We start from the raw sequence: 15,459 nt of genomic DNA, 5'->3' as shown, positions 1-15,459 counted from the left end.
CGTGAGTGGGTCTTTCATGCCTAGGGCACATCTGCGGTGCCGTGCGAATCTTCCAACGATTTCTAGACTAATTCAGATGTCATGATGTGCAAACTGTATCAAACCAATCTCATTGTTATTTGGCTCGCTGATGGTCACCATACACGCTCCTGGATTATCCCTCATGGACCATCACTTCCATCCCTCGTGGCAATGCCTAGGCAGGGGTGTCACTCTTACCTCGCTTGCTTAAGGAATCCCACTTTGACACCGTTCGCCGGCGTCAAAATGATGTCCGTGTGCATGGATCGGTCATTGCCATAGTCTACCAATTGCTCAAACTCCTGCAAAATCCTGACGATCGTATATCCCATCTCGACCATGGCGAACTGTTGTCCAATACAAATTCTGGGTCCACCGTTGAAAGGGATGAAATTCCAAGCCTTGGGCGTCCATGTTGCCCATCTGTCTGGCACCCACTCAAGAGGATCGTATGGAAATTCTGGTGACAGCGGCGGATACAGATCCCTCCGACGCTGCATTTGAAGCGTACTGTAGCCCACTGGTGTACCCTTGAGACAGCCAACCGGGCCCTTACCATCGGGACCTCCCCCACGTGGCAACGAAGTATCGATCAGCGACGCCCGGACGTTGAATGGGACGACTGGGTACAATCGCAGTGTCTCGTTGATTGTGTAATTGAGGTATTTCATATCCTTGATATTCTGGTATGATGGTGGCTGCCCTCCTTCACCCAAGACCTCGTTGATTTCTGCTCGCAACTTCTTGACAACGCGAGGGTTTTTAGACAGCTCTAAGAAAAGCCAGGACAAAGTACTGGCAGTGGTGTCTCGCCCAGCAAGAAGCAGAGCAAACAGCTGGTCACGCATGACCTTGGGATCTCGTGTGAATCGTGCAAGAGCCTGAATGAAGTTGTCGGACTTTGACAATTTCGACTCCAACTCATCGGGAGACATGGCTAATGCGTCTGTGATAAAGGGTTCGATAAAGTTTTCGACAATCTTGATACCATCGTAGAATGACTTCTTCGATTGGAAGTATTTAAATGGCCTATTCTCAAATTAGAACGGGAATGGCGTTGTAAAGAAATACTCACCCAAGGCGACCCTCCATGCTTTGCACCCTCTGTACCTCATCAAAGGCAGCCGCAAAAGTTGACTGCTCTGAGTCCAGACTGCCTACGCTGTGCCCAAACAAGAAATGTGTCGACGCATCGAGGCTGAAGCGGAAGAATAGTTTGTGCAACACGACCATTTTGCCGTCCCCAGGTCCGATCAGTGCGATGAGCTTGCGGACATGACTCTCGATAAGGTCCAAGTCGGCCACTTTCTCGCGGATGAACATTGGCCTCAGCAATTGTCGCGAGTTGTGCCAGAGCTGTCCATCCGTAGTGAATATGCTGTCACCTAGGAAATCCTTCCACTCATCATGAAATTGTTGTCCTAAGCTATATTAGGCCTGAAGGAAGAGGATGGAGCTCTAAAATCATACTAACCTTTCCCAAAGTCTTGAAACTGAGTGGTGAGAAGGGCTTTGATATTCTCTGGGTCGGCCGTGAAGATTACTCTGGCATTTTCTAGTATATGAAGCTCGCTTGTATCTGCACAGAGTCAAAACCAGCGCCGGACGAGTCAGGAATGAAAATAATGTCGAGCAGGAAGAGATAACTGCTTAGGGGAACCCTACATGTGCCTGTTCCGTTGCAATCAGTGCCAGTATGTTCATACATCCAGTCGAAAAAATCCACTGTTCGGTTATTGCGACTGGCGCGTGTGGACCAGAATGGAAAATCAAGACCTATTTTGTTCAGTCTCCTATATCCCGGTATTCAGAAGTACTCACTGTAGAAGACTCGTGTTTTAATCCTAGGAGATTCCCCTCCTAGTTTCTGGATTCCCTTCGCGGACACATACCTCCTAATTTGTACGGATGCGATATAGATGGCTACGAGGACTGCGGCGACATATTTCCACGACAAATATTGCAGCGCCATTTCCAGATGCGACATCCGATCGCAGGGGGAAATGATCTTTGATAATATAATGTGATAGGATTCAGATGCTCTTTGGTCAGCCGAGGCGAGGTGACGTTCTTAAATCATTGTTTAATTGAATGCTGCCTTCGCGAGCCACAATCTGGCCGAGGCCCAAACAGGCAAAATCCACGAGCGCACGGAATGCCGTCAATCCCAGAGTTTCCTTTCTGTTTACCAACTCCAATAATGGAGGAGTTAATTGTCTTCGTATTGTGCATATAGTTATACGCGGTGGAGGAGCTGCCGTGCAACTGGAGCGAGTGGAGCGTGCGAAGCCACTAAAATTCAACGACGTCGCAAGGATGGTACGAATCCGGTATACAATCACATCAAGTCAAGTCCGTCTCGATCACAACACCACCAGAGACCACTTCACGCATACCCAATGCACGCGCATCTCATCTTCACACATTCAGTAAATAATAGAAAGTCTATAACTACAAGTTACAGCGGCCTCGGTTCATCAGACACCAGGTCATTGCAACTGGTGTCATATTGATCCCTAGGTCGATGATTCCGCGTTCTCGCCATTCCCCCAGCCTCCGGGTGGCATCTTCCATCAATTCGTCTTGCCTTGTCCCACTCCATAACACTTCTGCAGCAGAAGCTACTCTTGGCCACAACTTGCTGTCCAAGTCGAATGAGTCGGTCTGCTCACTCCACATGAGGACCTCTCCGCCCTCGACGCCGGCGATGAGGTCGGCGCTTATGTTTGCAAGAGGGTCGTACGTATACATCTGGCGCCAATTATGATAGGGAGCGCAATAGTCGAGATAGGGGCTTGTAAGTTTGCTTGGCCGTCCGCCAGTTGTGTTGACTGGCACACCAGGTGGTGACTTGCCAGTCGGATAAGGATCTAGAAATCCACCGAATCCGCCTACGTTAAGTTAGAAAGAATCACCATTTCCTAAGATTCGCGCACTTACAATCGAGATACCAATGCTTAAAATCACCGAAGATGACACGATGGCCTTTCTTCAATACTTCTTCGATGCGGCTGCTGTCCCTCCATACCTGCACTAATGCTCCGTCCGACGTACCGTTGACCAGCGGAAGGGTCAGGTTCCAGTCCAGTATCATTTCCTCCCAAACAATGGGTTGCAATCCATGTTTAGTAGATAGGACTATTGCATGGTCAATAAAGCGTTGCAGCAAGGGTTGTAGAACGCTAGGGTCATCGCTGCGAACTGTGTCGTCCAAGAGGTATGCTGGAATGTTGACTTCATCACCGCCAATATGATAGAACGAAGTGTAGGGCCGCGTCCGAGGCAGAAGATCTGTCAGCACATCCTCCAAGAAATCATGGACCGCTGACAAGTTCAGCTTCAGCTGCCCACTGAGAGGTTCTGCAGCAAACGTAGACCAGTCGAGTTCATTGAATGCCGCTATAAGAGCTGGGAAGGCGTGTGCGACTGATGCCGTATGTCCCGGCATGTCAATTTCGACAAAGACAGAGATGCCCTTGGATGCGCCGTAAAGCTGAATATCTCTCAAATCCTCGGCCGTCCAGACCAGATCAGGTCGGTAGGCTCCCTTACGAGCAAGTTCGGGCAGAGAAGGGATTTCAAGAGGCCAGCTCTGTGAATCTGTTGCATGCACATGCAAACGACTCATTTTCGTCGCAGCCATCGCCTTGATGGTCCGTATCAGGTCCTGTGGCTTGAATGGGTTCCGGGCTACGTCAATGCTCAGCCCGCGATGCCGCCATCTGGGGCGATCTGCAATTTGTAAAGGTACGTAAGGTGTGTAGACGCCAGACGTGCTCGAATGTGCGTAGAATAGCTGACTGAATGTCTGGAGGCCTCGGAGACTGCCAAGAGTGGAATTTGATCTCAATATGGCTGTTTCATTGGTCATGACCAGTTCATAAGACTCATCTCCGTCAAAAAATGTATCCGGGTTGAACGTGCTTTTAGCGGGACAACTGGATAGCTGTATTTGCAGAGCTGAGAGCTCATGACGTGGGGCATCAGGAAGTGGCTCGAAGAGTTCATTGCGTTCATGCAATTTCCACGGTACGAACTTCGAGTTTTGCATCGAGTTCATTGCCTCGAATGCCGCCTTGTGTAGAATATAATTCTCGGAGAAATTATTGTTGCCTCCATGCCAACCTTCGATGTCTGATAGTGTCTGAAAAAGGCCCCAGGAAGCTTGAGGAGGACGGAACACATTGTCCATGAAGCTCACAAGAGACTGGATTAGCCGCTGGAGTCCACGAGTTCGGAGGGTAAAGGACTTCTCATCGCAACGAAGTGTGACCTCGGGAGCATGTCCAAGCCAAAGTACTTGAGTTCCCACAGACCACTCGACAGGCTGTGGCCATATAGCGGTCACGGACCATAGAACAATGAAGAAGATAGACACGTGGATATGCATTGTGCGCTGATATCGCAACAATTTAGGTGCCAAAAAGCACAACAATCAGTACTAGTTGCTGTGCCTTCACTTACATCAGACGACGGTATTGTCGGTAAGTTCCGCTCGTTAAATGACCGCGTACCATCCCATGAGAAAGTTATGATGTCTTCCGATGCATTAGAAGATAGGTCTGTCACTCAGACTAGAGGTAAGTTGCTTTGTACGGAGTGAGTCCAGCACAAGAGGGTGAGATGACAAAGACGCGAGTGCAATCGATAAGAGCCAATCACAGATGAGCAACTGGTCGGACGGAGACACTCGATGAAAACAATCGAAGACGCCAGCCCAATGACATGATTTCTGACTAATCTGTCTTGGCGGCAAATATCGCCGCTTTTTCCAGAGTTTCGCAGCGATCGATACAGATACTGCCTCGTCTCTCGCGCGAATGTTCACATTATTACCAGACAATTTCCCACTTCCAAACCATCAGAATTGAATACGGGTGCGCGTTTAGCACAAAGTCTTCAATACAACATCGCCTCGAATAAGACCCCTGAGACTCGACATTGTCACATCCTCGACCTTTTTTCATTGTCTCCGCAAACAACATTGACAGCGCGACTCTCTCCCTCGCCCTGCTCATCAAAGGCGAATCACGTATTGTCGTCCCTACGACCCTCTCCATCACTCTTCACATTCACCACAATGTCATCGATCGCTCTAGAGACGCCGTTGGCCGAAGCGCTGAGTAGCGCAGTACACTCGAAGATTGTTGACGAAGGATGGACACAGGAAGACGATACGTCACTGGCAGAGTATATCGTGTTAATGCTCGCAAATGGCAAGACGCAAGATCAGATCGCCTCTGAGCTTGCGGGCGAATTATTACAGGACGCAAAAGGCACCACCGAATTTGCGCAGTGGTTATTCGACCAGGTCAACGCGCTCTCTAACGGTGCTTCTGGCTCAGTTCCAACAGAGACTTCACAATCCTCGGAGCAAATAGCTGAGCCTGCAACGACAGGTTCATCTGCGGAAAATGGAGCGTCTGCAATTCCTGCCGCATATGATCAAGACATGGCCGACAACGCCCCAGAAAATGCGTAAGTTCTCCATTCCAGTTTCCTGGTTGAAACATCTCTGACTTTCTCTTTCAGACCTCGCGGGCCTAAAGGCCTCCATGGCGGCCGGCCAGCTGGCAGAGGTGGACGTGGCGGCCCTGGTAATAAGGGTGGCGATTCAGTGCTGCATCGAACCCGAGGCAACGACCGGATCAATACACACTCGATGCGAGGGGCACCGAAGGGCCCTCGGAATATCCAAAACCGCGACCTTCGCCCGGGTATGCAGAAGGCTTTGAACGGAATGAATATGTCAGGTCAAGGCATGCAGAATCCAATGATGATGAATAATGGCCAACCAGGCCAGCCAATGATGCATATGACACCTCAACAACAAATGGAGTTTATGGCTATGATGGAACAGCAAACCCGTATGCTGGCTCAATTTACAGGCATGATGCCCGGTACGGGGTTTGGTCAAGGGATGAATCAACAAAATGGCCAGGGTCGTTCGCTTTTTGATAGAGTCGAATCGGGCCGTGGGAGGGGTGGTGCCCGCGGCAGAGGACGTGGCGGCCACCAAAATGGGCATATCAAGACCAGCAAGCCTGATGGTGATGTCAGCATGGAAGGTGATGCCCAAAGTGCCGCTGCTGATGGCTCAACAACAGAGGCCGAGTCACAAGCGGACGGAGAGAAAAAACCACAAGACCCATCAAACACCATGTGTCATTTCAACCTTCGCTGCACCAACAAAGATTGCGCTTATGCTCATCAGTCGCCTGCCGCTCCAGAGTCCACGGTGGTTGACATGTCTGACATCTGCTCGTTCGGCGCGGCGTGTAAGAACTCGAAATGTGTGGCCAAACACCCATCACCCGCTCAGCGAGGAGCATTCCAGGCGCAGGAAACATGCAAATTCTTCCCAAATTGCACGAAGCCGAATTGTCCATTCAAACATCCCACCATGCCTCTGTGCCGGTTCGGATCGAACTGCAAGACACCCAACTGCCAATTCACACATCTACAAGTACCCTGCCGATTCAACCCGTGCACGAATCTACGGTGTCCATATAAGCATGAACCCGGTCAACAGAAGGCCACCAGCTTGGCGGATTATAGCTGGACTCCAGACAAGCCGGGTCCATCAGATGCCTCCAAGGAGCATGTGAGCGACAGGAAGTTCGTGGACGACCAAGCGGGAGAGGAGGAACTTGTTAGACCTGATGGAGGCGGCATTGAAGAGGCAAATGGCAACGGTGGTATGAGGGAGGAGGTGATCACTTAGGGAGGATTCCCCAGCCCATGGTTGGACCATTTGGTTGACCGGAGTTTAATCAACTGATGAATTGTTCATCAGGAAAGCTGTACAGTATGGCAGGGTTGTTATAACCCATCTTAGGAGCTGTGCTCATATACTGAGACACGGCCTGTTCATGTAATGGACTGTCCATGATATCGGACAGGGTATTGAATGCAAACATGATGTGCTTGGTTCTTGCACGAGAAGTATTTTTCCGTGAAGTAATTCCATGTGTCTTTTTCCTTTGATTCTCCCTGAGATTCGCCCACGGTACTCGGTATGTTGTAACTCTCTTTGCCATTCGTTGCCATAAAAATCCTTACCTCACAAGCCATGTTGTTTGTCTTCTTCTGGGTCGGGTCGCATGTCAGTCTCTTGCCATATTGCCACTGATGAAGAGCCGACAGGGTGAGTGATTCAAAAAGCAAATTCCGTCAGTTGTGGATACTTCGCAAACTCCTGCCGAATCTTCAAATGCAACTTGGAACTACGGAGTAACATCTATCCATCCCCCGTATGCACTTAAACGACTTCGCTTTACGTCTGAGAAGACTTCAGACGGGATGACTCATACAGTGTCTACGACTTCAGCGATGCTTTTACAAAAGGTCGACTACAATTTTCGGACACGCTCAACACCGCAGAGTAATTGAAGTCAAGAATCACAGAGCGACCCGTCGTGAAGAATTGTACTGGGATACTGGTCGCCGGGCAGCAGTTTACTTCAACATGGATCAAAGTATCAGCATAACGGATGTGATCACCGCCCTTCAGCAGATTGTCTCGGATCCCAATTTGCCCACATCCCAAGTTCAATCGAGAGACGCCTCTAGTGCTACACCTGGTCTAATCCTCCCCAGAGACACCCCCGGCCTCGACCAGATACAGGCGCAGTCGAATATCTCGAAGCCCCTCGCTGCTTTCGCCAAGTCGAATCCTGGTCCCGGGAGTCTCCAGTCTCTAGCAGGGCATCTGACAAGAACCATCCTGCCCAATTTGAACCTCGCATCCCTCTCTCCCAACTACTATGGTTTCGTCATCGGCGGTGCCACTCCCGCCGCTCTGCTGGGCGACTTCCTCGCCTCGATCTACGACCAGAATGTGCACGTCCACCTGCCGGCCGAGACGATCAGTACGACCGTCGAGGCCGCCACGCTCAATTTGTTGGTGCAGCTCTTCCGCCTGCCTCGAGAGGACTGGGCGTTGGCCCATCCTGGCCGCGGCAACGGAGGAGGCATATTCACGACCGGGGCCACGGCGAGCAACACTCTCGGTTTGGCTCTGGGCAGAGAATACGTCGTCCGCAAAGCTCTCATGAAGAGCGCAGGCGCAGGTACCATCGAGTCCGCCGATCAAAGTGTTGGCGAATGCGGTCTTGCGGAACTCCTCATCAAGGCGGGAAGGACCAAGATCCAGGTCCTCAGCACGCTCCCGCACAGCAGCATCGCCAAAGCCGCGAGCGTGGTCGGGATAGGGCGACGGAACGTCGTTTCCGTGGCTGTTGAGGACGATCCTCTACGCATCGACATGGACCGTCTGAGGCACGAGGCGAGCCGGCCGGAAGTCCTCAACATCCTCGCCATCTCCGCGGGCGAGGTCAACACGGGTCGATTCGCCACGGACTCTGGCTCGACGATGCGCGAGCTACGCGACATCTGCGACGAATACGGGGTTTGGATGCACGTGGACGGGGCTTTTGGGCTCTTTGGCCGGGTCCTGCTGCAATCCGCCCGCGACGACGCCGAAACCTACAATGAAATAATCCGGGGAGTCGAGGGTCTCGAACTGGCCGACTCGATCACGGGCGATTGCCACAAGTTGCTCAACGTGCCTTACGACTGCGGCGTGTTTTTCACCAGACATAAACGTCTGAGCGAGGACGTCTTCGGTAACCCGGGCGCCGCCTACCTGAAAGCCGGCTCCGGTGACGGCGTGCAGAGTCCTCTCAACATCGGCCTGGAGAACTCGAGAGGTTTCAGGGCCCTGCCTGTATATTGTACCCTGCTGAACTACGGACGGGAAGGTTACGTGGACATGCTCAAACGACAGATCGACCTCGCGAGGAGGGTGGTCCGGTGGTTGGCGAACGACTCACGGTTCGAGGTTTTGGGTCCGAGGAAACCTCACGGTGAGACTGAAACCTCTCTGACCGTGGACGAAATGGTCGCGAAGACGTTCATGATCGTCTTGTTCAGACCGAGAGACGACGAAGTCAACAAAAACTTTGTCAAGGACGTCAACGCCACGGGGAAGATTTACATCAGTGGCACGGCCTGGGAGGGCAAACCCGCAGCGAGGATAGCCGTCAGTAATTGGCAAGCCGACGTGCAGAGGGACGGCGACTTGATCGAGGCTGTCTTGGATCAAGTTGCGGGAAAAGTTTCGTAGGGAGGATGTTCCCGGCTGCAAAAAAAGAGACGAAAATATATCGACCCTGATTACAACAACGGCCGACGAGTTTAGACACGGTGATGGAAAGATGTGGCGTGTCATAAACATGTAGATAGTGTGATTGTAAGGGAAGGATATCCTCCTGGAGAGTAGACGATGGCCGATGTTATATCATGGTTATTCCCTTCGTATACAAGGTGAGGATCGCACGGCAGTGTGACATGAAACTTGGAACGGGATTGAGCTGTCGAGTCGTGGAATTCTCACGACTGACTATACGGACAATAACAATACACTTGGTGTGACCATGTACATAAGTAGGAAGGGTGGATTGGAACCAGAAACAAACACTGCGCGACATGAGCCTGCTCCAGACAAAAAAACAAACACCTCGTAGCGTTCGTAGCATTCGTCGCAGCGAAACCTCAGAAGACAGCACCACCAATAATAAAGATGCGCTCTTCCTCCCGCTGTATCCATTGAACCACCTTGTTTGCACTCTGGGCCAGGGCGTTCCTCGACACCGACGGACCAGCCACACAGTAAAGCTCGAACATAGGAGTCACCCAAGCCAGCGCCGTGGCTGTCGTGCTGATGCTATGGACGACCTTGACTGCGGCATACTTGGCGTGTACCGCCGCGTGTAATTTGTGGTACAGCGACATCAACCGTCTTCGCTGTTTCAAGGTTTCGAAATTCGGCGAAAAGGATGGCATGAAGAATTGGACGTTGCCCTTGGACTTGTAGAGAAAGTGCCGCAAGACAGTGCCTGCGATGATGTCCGTAGGTGTCGGCCGTCCAGCCTGCACGGAAGCGTGGATGATGTGCATGCTCTTATTACGTCGAAACTCGTGAACCAGGTAGTTCTTCATGCTATGCATATCCTCGAAGCTCTCTTTATTGGCGCTGAGCAGAATAATGGCAACGGAGTCCTCCTTGGCAATGCGCTCGTTGGTCTCCAGTTCTCGGACATGCTCACCGCCCATGTCTAGAAAGCTGACGTACATGTACAGGTAGCCAGTGTTGTTGAAGCCTGGTAGACAGATGGGCACCCAAGAGTCGCCACCTCCTGCTTTTATACCTTCTGCCTCAAACAACATGTTGAAAATCAGCTGGAGGTCGCTCGGGTGCAATGAATGCTTCTTGGGCCTGATGACGCTGACGAGCCTTCCTCCTGCGACGACTAGCCCGTAGAGTAAGTCGTCGACGCGAGCTTTGATCATGGTGTTGTTGATCACCTGCCTGTGTGACTTTCGTATCTTGAGACATTCCAGAGCCGACAATAACGTTGAGGGTGAACCACGAGTGAAGCTGTCGGCGAGCGATGACAGCAAGACCTCCGTGCCCTGAAGTGGTCTTCTCAAGTCAGTCGAGGGACGTACTGAGAATAAGTGCGTCAAGGTCGGCAAGGTGAGTGTGGAGAGGATCTGCATGTACAATGCCTCGAGCTGAAGGCGTAGCTGAGCCTCGCTTTCAGGGAGACTTGTGATGCCAACCAGAAACAGATTTGTCTGGGAAAGTATGACGAATCGAACGCCATCGGCTTGAAAGCTCTTCAGTTGGTCGCCATTCCCAGCAAAGGATGAGATGATGGTCTGTACAATTCCGACATAGCTGGAAATCACCGCGTCGGAGCCATGTCGAGTATAGATTGGTTTGCCAGCTGCAGAGAGAATGATAAAGTGTTTCCGTTTCGCTTTCCACACCATGTGTGCCACGTCTTCGCCGACTACTTTGTCGTCTACCTCTTCGAATTCCTTCGTAAAGTCGACATCGCCTTGATCGTAGGCATGGTCGACATCCTTTTCGAACAGTGCATGCTCACTATTTGACGAAGAAAGTCCATTGTCGTCCCTCAGGTCACCATCAAAGATACTCTCGGTGTCTTGTACAAATCTTCCGAATGGTTTATAACTCCTGATACTGGAGGTATCCTCGGCACCTTCACTTGTGCTCTTGTAAGCTGATGCAGCAATTGAACGGCTGGATGAGGTGCGAGAAGGCGCAACTCGTGTTTCCTTCGAACCATCTGGTCGATTGAAACTGTTCACATCGGTCATGGATACTGCCGTCGTTGGCCCTGCAAGAAGACCTGGTCGCGCGGAGGGTTGCGAGGCATGACTGCTCGGAGGCCGCACTTGTAACAGGTTGAGCTCGCTAGGACGAGGCGGGAGCGGTGGTCTCGATTCGGAGGCTTGCGATTGAATCTCTGCCGAGGGAGTATCCTCTTCTTTACCCATGGCTCTTGTTGGGGACGCCGCCGCAGTCTGGACAATCGAGATACAGTCCAGTATGTAGTGTGTAATCAGCCTCCATCATGTACAATTTGTCCAGTCGCCTGAGCAAAGCTCATTACACGCATCATGAAGGAGAACTTGTAGCCCTCATTGTCTACAGGTGATAATGATGATACTACTGTAATTGTGAAGCAAGAGAGAGTTGTGGTTTGTGGTGGCTCAAGCTGCGATTCGTTATTGCGGAGAGTTGCGCCCCCGACGCCAAAGTAACACCAAAGTGTCTGACACGAAACCGCAAAGTAAAAACGACCTGCTCACGACTCACCCTTCTACTCACCTTGTTCTCGATTTTTGACTCACGCTGTCACGCAGCGCGCACAAGTCTCGATGTCCTTATAATTCCTAACCAGAGATATGGGGCTCAAGATAGTTTTAAATGTATACAAACCCGAAGCCGCCGTTGGGAATGGCTAACTCCTTAGATACCTACGTCTGTCTGGTCTACTCTATTCTGCATACCGCACACTTTCAACCTTCGCTGGATTAGAGAGGACAAAAAGCGTGACGCCTGGACAGAGACAAAGGGACGAGATCCAAGCAGAACCTACAATCCCAAGGCATCGAGAATATGCGGCAGACACCAACAGAAGCGAGAGTTGCCTCGCCGCTTTTGACACTTCGTATATCGAGTTCCTTAAATTTTCTACTTTGGTTCAAGCTTAGAAGTCTCCGATGTTGCGGCTATTCATACCACAAAAGGGGTAAGATCGAAATCTGTACTCGCGCCAAATGGCTTTTGGCAGCTTGAGCACCTGAACAGTTCCGATCTTGTTTTATCGCGCGCGACTGTTCCAAGGGTACTTCTAAGATCGCTTGCAAGACCCAGAACTTTCCATAAAGGAATTCGCAAACGCAAATTATCAGCCAAGGACCTACTTCTACGAGGACTCCGAATCTGCGACAGGAAGGAGAAAGCCCGAGAGATACGTATACATTTCTAGAGCTTGTGTTATGACCCTTGAGAGAATTGTTCAATCTAGTCTAATGCGGACGACGATCTGCGTCCAAATGTCAACTCGAACTTGTCTGCCTCCTTACGAAACGCATCGCATCAGAAGCCCATGTAGGGGTTACGAGTTCATTGTTGAGCTTGTACCTTGAACCAGGAGTTCATACCTAAGGCAGCTATCATGCTAATGGTTGCTTACTTTGGTGGAAAGTCTCTCCTTGTGTACCCTGTCTCTCTTTTTCTCAAGCTGTCGAAGTTGAAATAGCTTCGGCACCCCCTCAAGACTAGCTAGGAGTTTTAAGCAAGCTGGGCCAGGCTGATATCATGGGCGCCGGTGAGATAGTCGCGATCGTTCTCCACCCATTCAATGCATGGATCCAACTTGCCCCATTGGACCCTGCCCTGCCAACGCTTGGGGAGTACAATTCTCTGGTTATTGCGGTACCAACTCGCCATGACCACCGTGACAAGCATGATACGGGTACGATCGGTCCGATTCGGCATTCCTGCATGCCACAGGCGTATGTCGCGAATGATCAGAGCCCCCTTGGGCAGGCTCGCCTGGATAGGAGGTCGTACTTTGCGGCGTTCTTCCAGCAGACCATCGGCATATCCGATTGGCAGTCCTAACGCTTTTGCCCGGGCGGCCCTTTTCTCCAGGGCAATGTCGGGATCTGGACCATCATCACCATGTCCGTTGATGGTGAGTAGGCCCAGCTTCGGATCATTGTGACTACCAAGCCAAAATTCAGTGGCCCCATTCTCTGGCGAAGTTGACACCAGGTTGATATTGACGCAAAATCCGAACGGCGCGTGGGGGTAGCCATGGTTCAAGTCAATGTGCACAGGCTGGCGGGCCTCTGCTTTGAATGCTGTGTTGGCGCTGTAAAGACGGACCTTGGGCGTCGGGCCCAGAACGTGTTCCAGAATTGCAGCAGCCCAGGGGTTCGCGATCACATCGTCAAAAATATATCCGTCTTCCGGCACAGGTTCTTGTTGGAAGTTGCGTGTCTCCGTGCCAAAGTTGACGTGAGCCTGCTGCAGGACCTTGAGCTTTTCTGCATCGGCTACCATGCGTTCATTGAGATGATCCAGATGAGCGGGGTCGACCGCATTCTCGAGTACAACCAGGCCGTCGTTATGCAAGGCCTCAAGGGCAGCTTGAAGATTATGCGACCCGATGGACATTGTCGCCAGTTCCTTCTCGGTCAACCTAATGATCCGGGGCTTTTCTGGGATTTGTGTCAACCCTGGCATTGTCGATTAGTTGCTCACATCCGAAGTAAAGATTGGTTGATATGCTCTGTTCAGCACCAAGAGCCACTGAAGACATCTTTGTTGGCGATAACAGTGCGCAAATATATATCCTTCGTTCCATTCCTCGGTCAGATGCCGCATGGCTCGCAAGAAATTAGCCCTTGCTTGTAATGGCCAAGTCTTCAGAAACCTAGTTTATTGATCAACGCCTGATTAATGTCCCACGTCCGTTTTATGAACTTGCTCTTAACATTCCCTAGGTCGGTTAAACGAGCCGCAGAAGCGTTGTGGGATTCGCTATCTGTAGTTATGATAAGGGGATTTCCCCACTTCGACTCGAAATGCGGACACGTACTAGTGAGTTGCTTTCCTGTACGAAGGAGGCATTTCGCCTGTGAAATGTCTATAACAGTTAACTGGTAGCTGTCACGAAGAAATCGACATGCAACCTGAATGCCTCGAACGAAATCAGGACTCGCACGGCTCCCGAGTCCTATTGCCTAATCACCCATGACTACACCGACGCCCCCTACAGCTCCTCACCAGCCCGAAATCACCGGCTACGTCGAACCGTGGATTGCAGGTCCTGGCGGTCAAGTGAATGTAAAAGTAAGTGCACTGGGCGACGTGCCGATTGCTATCTTGTGTATCCTGCCCTTGACTTGTTATTTTTTACAGTCGCAACGCATAGAATGCTGACGATGGTGAAAGGTCTCCTCTACAGAGCCAGAGCTGAATTATCATGTTGTTCGCCTTGTCCACGGCCCTCAAGGTCGCGACACTTCGCACGTGCAGCCAGAAACAGTGACTGAGATCCCTTCTGGCAAGTGCAGAGGGCGCTATCAGGTTGCACAACCAGGCTCTTACGCCATTATCGCTAAGCGAGACTATCATCTAAAACCCACGGGCATGAACTTTACCATCTACTTTCAGTCTCATCTTCCAGAGGCGGGACATGTTCAAACAATTGTCTCCAGCCTCGACATATTAACAAAGACTGGGTACGCTGCAGTTCTTAACTGTGATGGCCTACTTGAGTTCTGGATAGGCACGAGATCCACAGTGGAAGTGATATCTACCGGATTCAAAGCTGAACTGAAACGATGGACAGAGCTTTCTTTCACTTTTCTCGATCAAGTTTTCAGCTACGAGATTTGTCCCAAACCTTTGTTCGCGGATATTGCCCCACCCTCAATCAGGTGTACCAAAACCCTTGCCCAAGTGGCAGAGGTCTTTGAACCCTGCGTGCTTACTTTTGCGGCGAGTTTTGTAACAATCCCGGAAAAGGTATCAGTGACCGCCACGAACGTTTTCAACGGCCGCCTGGACAGCCCGATAATTAAGTCGGGTTCTTCGGACAGCACTGTACGCGCCAAATGGGATTTTTCTCTCAACACGCCCAGCGACATAGTCGTCGACGTGTCTGGGAATATGCCGGCCGCCGAAGGTAGACTAGTGAATTGCCCTACTAGAGCAGTTACCGGGCATGATTGGGACGGAATGGAGTCGGACTGGACAAAGGCAAATTACGGCTACGGAGCCATCCATTTTCACGATGACGATCTAGATGATGCGGGCATGGCAACAGACTTTTCCGTCAAGCTGCCGGAAAACCTGCGGTCTGGCGTGTATGCAATTGAGGTCGAGGCGACAAATGGCACAGCGAGGGATACGATACCTTTCTTCGTACGGCCCACGGCGACGACAAACAAAGCATTAGGTGCCAAGGTTGCCTACATCATCTCTACTTTCACTGTAAGTGTACAATGATCCAGATCCATATGACCACTTGCTAATAACGTGTC

General features: G+C 51.1%; 5 protein-coding genes across 5 annotated transcripts; 2 read left to right on the top strand and 3 right to left on the bottom strand.

The window, feature by feature from the left end:
- Positions 1-76: 76 nt before the first annotated feature.
- On the bottom strand, positions 77-2,098 carry PV06_03225 (uncharacterized protein). Its single transcript, XM_016403988.1, has 5 exons — positions 1,843-2,098; positions 1,687-1,797; positions 1,496-1,600; positions 1,097-1,442; positions 77-1,050 (listed from the first exon to the last, which is right to left on the bottom strand). Exons 1-5 carry the CDS (start codon positions 2,006-2,008, stop codon positions 216-218), a joined length of 1,563 nt encoding a protein of 520 aa, XP_016264993.1. The 5' UTR covers positions 2,009-2,098; the 3' UTR covers positions 77-215.
- A 255-nt stretch (positions 2,099-2,353) lies between these two features.
- On the bottom strand, positions 2,354-4,606 carry PV06_03224 (uncharacterized protein). The gene is made up of 2 exons (XM_016403987.1): positions 2,962-4,606; positions 2,354-2,912 (listed from the first exon to the last, which is right to left on the bottom strand). Exons 1-2 carry the CDS (start codon positions 4,409-4,411, stop codon positions 2,473-2,475), a joined length of 1,890 nt encoding a protein of 629 aa, XP_016264992.1. The 5' UTR covers positions 4,412-4,606; the 3' UTR covers positions 2,354-2,472.
- Positions 4,607-4,837: 231 nt separating this feature from the next.
- PV06_03223 (uncharacterized protein) lies at positions 4,838-6,966 on the top strand. Its single transcript, XM_016403986.1, has 2 exons — positions 4,838-5,499; positions 5,554-6,966. Exons 1-2 carry the CDS (start codon positions 5,102-5,104, stop codon positions 6,743-6,745), a joined length of 1,590 nt encoding a protein of 529 aa, XP_016264991.1. The 5' UTR covers positions 4,838-5,101; the 3' UTR covers positions 6,746-6,966.
- A 315-nt stretch (positions 6,967-7,281) lies between these two features.
- PV06_03222 (uncharacterized protein) lies at positions 7,282-9,282 on the top strand. Its single transcript, XM_016403985.1, has one exon. The coding sequence runs from the start codon at positions 7,490-7,492 to the stop codon at positions 9,146-9,148; it is 1,659 nt and encodes a 552-aa protein (XP_016264990.1). The 5' UTR covers positions 7,282-7,489; the 3' UTR covers positions 9,149-9,282.
- A 108-nt stretch (positions 9,283-9,390) lies between these two features.
- Positions 9,391-11,577, bottom strand: PV06_03221 (uncharacterized protein). The gene has a single exon (XM_016403984.1). The coding sequence runs from the start codon at positions 11,389-11,391 to the stop codon at positions 9,577-9,579; it is 1,815 nt and encodes a 604-aa protein (XP_016264989.1). The 5' UTR covers positions 11,392-11,577; the 3' UTR covers positions 9,391-9,576.
- Positions 11,578-15,459: the final 3,882 nt, after the last annotated feature.

Source organism: Exophiala oligosperma, assembly GCF_000835515.1.
Source record: "Exophiala oligosperma strain CBS 72588 unplaced genomic scaffold supercont1.3, whole genome shotgun sequence".
In the NCBI taxonomy this organism is placed as follows: Eukaryota; Fungi; Ascomycota; class Eurotiomycetes; order Chaetothyriales; family Herpotrichiellaceae; genus Exophiala; species Exophiala oligosperma.
Note: the sequence above shows the minus strand (reverse complement) of the source record. Positions and strands in the feature narration are given on the sequence as shown.